The following is a 1,727-nucleotide window of genomic DNA, read 5'->3' as shown; positions in this document are numbered from 1 at the left end:
TAATAAGAAATTAATTATTTCAAAACCTATTTATCAAGTTTTAAATATATTAATAATTGCTTTTGTTGGAAAATTATTAAGAGTTGTATCTTTTCATTTATCAATTTAAATAACTTTAAACAATTTCTTTATCGTACCATATCCATGTAGAGTTGCTTGTCACCGCGACTATAATCCTCATCATTTCCAAAGAAGTATATTGTTCTTCGCGGGCATCTTTTCGGCTGTCTAATTTTTTCCACCTGGAGCCTTTCTATAACTAAAGGACTCTCGAGTTCTACGCTCGATGGCATGAATCCGATCTCAAATTTCTCACTCTCCTCAATAGAATCGTCGTCATTTTCCTGAAAATCCGGATCTTTACGAATGATCTTAACGTCAACTTCGCAGTGACCCACTGTCGAATTTTCCATAATTGTAAATCTATCACGACGTTCCTGTATCTCGAAACCAACATTCAATTGGCTGACTATACTCTTGATCATGTCAAGCCTCCATCTAGGAATCGATCTGTGTACCACCAAATTTTCAATACCCTTCGAATTGAATCTGATTTCGAAAGGTTCATTGCCCACGAATTTATATCTCGTGGGCACAAAATCCTTCGCGTTCGAGCATCTATTGTCTTTTAGATCGGGACGTTTGATTAAAGAGTTCTGGAAGTGGCAGCTGAGACTGTCGTCTCCCTTAGCTCGACACTTGAGCTCGGTGGCAATCATAGCGCAGAAATTGTCGTTTTCATGAACAATGTTGGCCAGGGATGTGTTCACGAGAACGTCGTACGTGCATTCCGGACTCGCCCATTTTGTTTGTTCATACTGCCGATCGACAGTAACATTTGCAACTATATAATACAAAAAGATAGCTAGATAGATTGATAGAGATATAATATTATGATTGATAAAGAGAAAAGTGAAGTTAATTTTTATTTATCAGATGAAAACATTATTTTGACAAGTAAGCGAAATCGATGTAAATAAAAATAATGTTGTAAAATGTGATTGTGAGATACGAATTATTGAATTTTTAAAATATTATTCACTATAAAATCTGTATTAATAATATAGACGAAATAAATTTTTAGAACGTACCTAGAAAAAATGGCAGAATCGTCACCAACATAGCTGATATCCTCACTTTGACTGACGCTTCTGCCCATCATTCATCTCCTCTTTATAGGAAAGATCTTAATGTCTTCATTTATAGTCATCTCCTTGAAAATAATTTCACGGAGTACCATTTCCGCTTAAATTTTGCAGATATCTTCCGTATGGATGCGATAAGAACATTGCTTTCGTACTTAGAATTACTTTAATAATATGGCACGCATTGCAAGTGCGAGATTTAGATGTAATTGCTAAATTTGTCTGCGCTTGTTAACCACTGTTTACATATAGCTTTATATATGCATAACTTATCGCAGAAAATATATATTTTCGTAATTTTTTAATAAAAAACGTCAAAAATTATATCAAATAAATACAAAAATTATATAAAATGATGACACAAAGCTCAAATGAGATAAATCAAATGAAAAATATATAATGATGAACATGTTACATGTGAAAAATGATTTATTCTATTAAATGTACATACGTTTCGATCCACACTTCGGATCCTTTTCACTGTACAAGGGTCGTCTGAAAAGTTTTGAGCCTATCATAGAAACAAGTAATTTTTCGGTCAAATTCAATTTTATTTTTCCACATAGTCTCCTTCTAATTCGA

The 1,727-nt window shown here is 33.3% G+C and overlaps 1 protein-coding gene across 1 annotated transcript; it reads right to left on the bottom strand.

The window, feature by feature from the left end:
* Positions 1-137: 137 nt before the first annotated feature.
* LOC108764406 (vitellogenin-2) lies at positions 138-1,154 on the bottom strand (the record flags this gene model as incomplete). Its single annotated transcript, XM_018512649.1, has 2 exons — positions 1,092-1,154; positions 138-844 (listed from the first exon to the last, which is right to left on the bottom strand). Coding segments are annotated over exons 1-2 (738 nt in total), but the record flags the coding sequence as incomplete, so codon positions are not given.
* Positions 1,155-1,727: the final 573 nt, after the last annotated feature.

The sequence above is a fragment of the Trachymyrmex cornetzi genome, unplaced genomic scaffold, assembly GCF_001594075.2.
Source record: "Trachymyrmex cornetzi isolate Tcor2-1 unplaced genomic scaffold, Tcor1.1 scaffold417, whole genome shotgun sequence".
In the NCBI taxonomy this organism is placed as follows: Eukaryota; Metazoa; Arthropoda; class Insecta; order Hymenoptera; family Formicidae; genus Trachymyrmex; species Trachymyrmex cornetzi.
The sequence above is the reverse complement of the archived record's forward strand: the minus strand, read 5'-3'. Positions and strand labels throughout refer to the sequence as shown.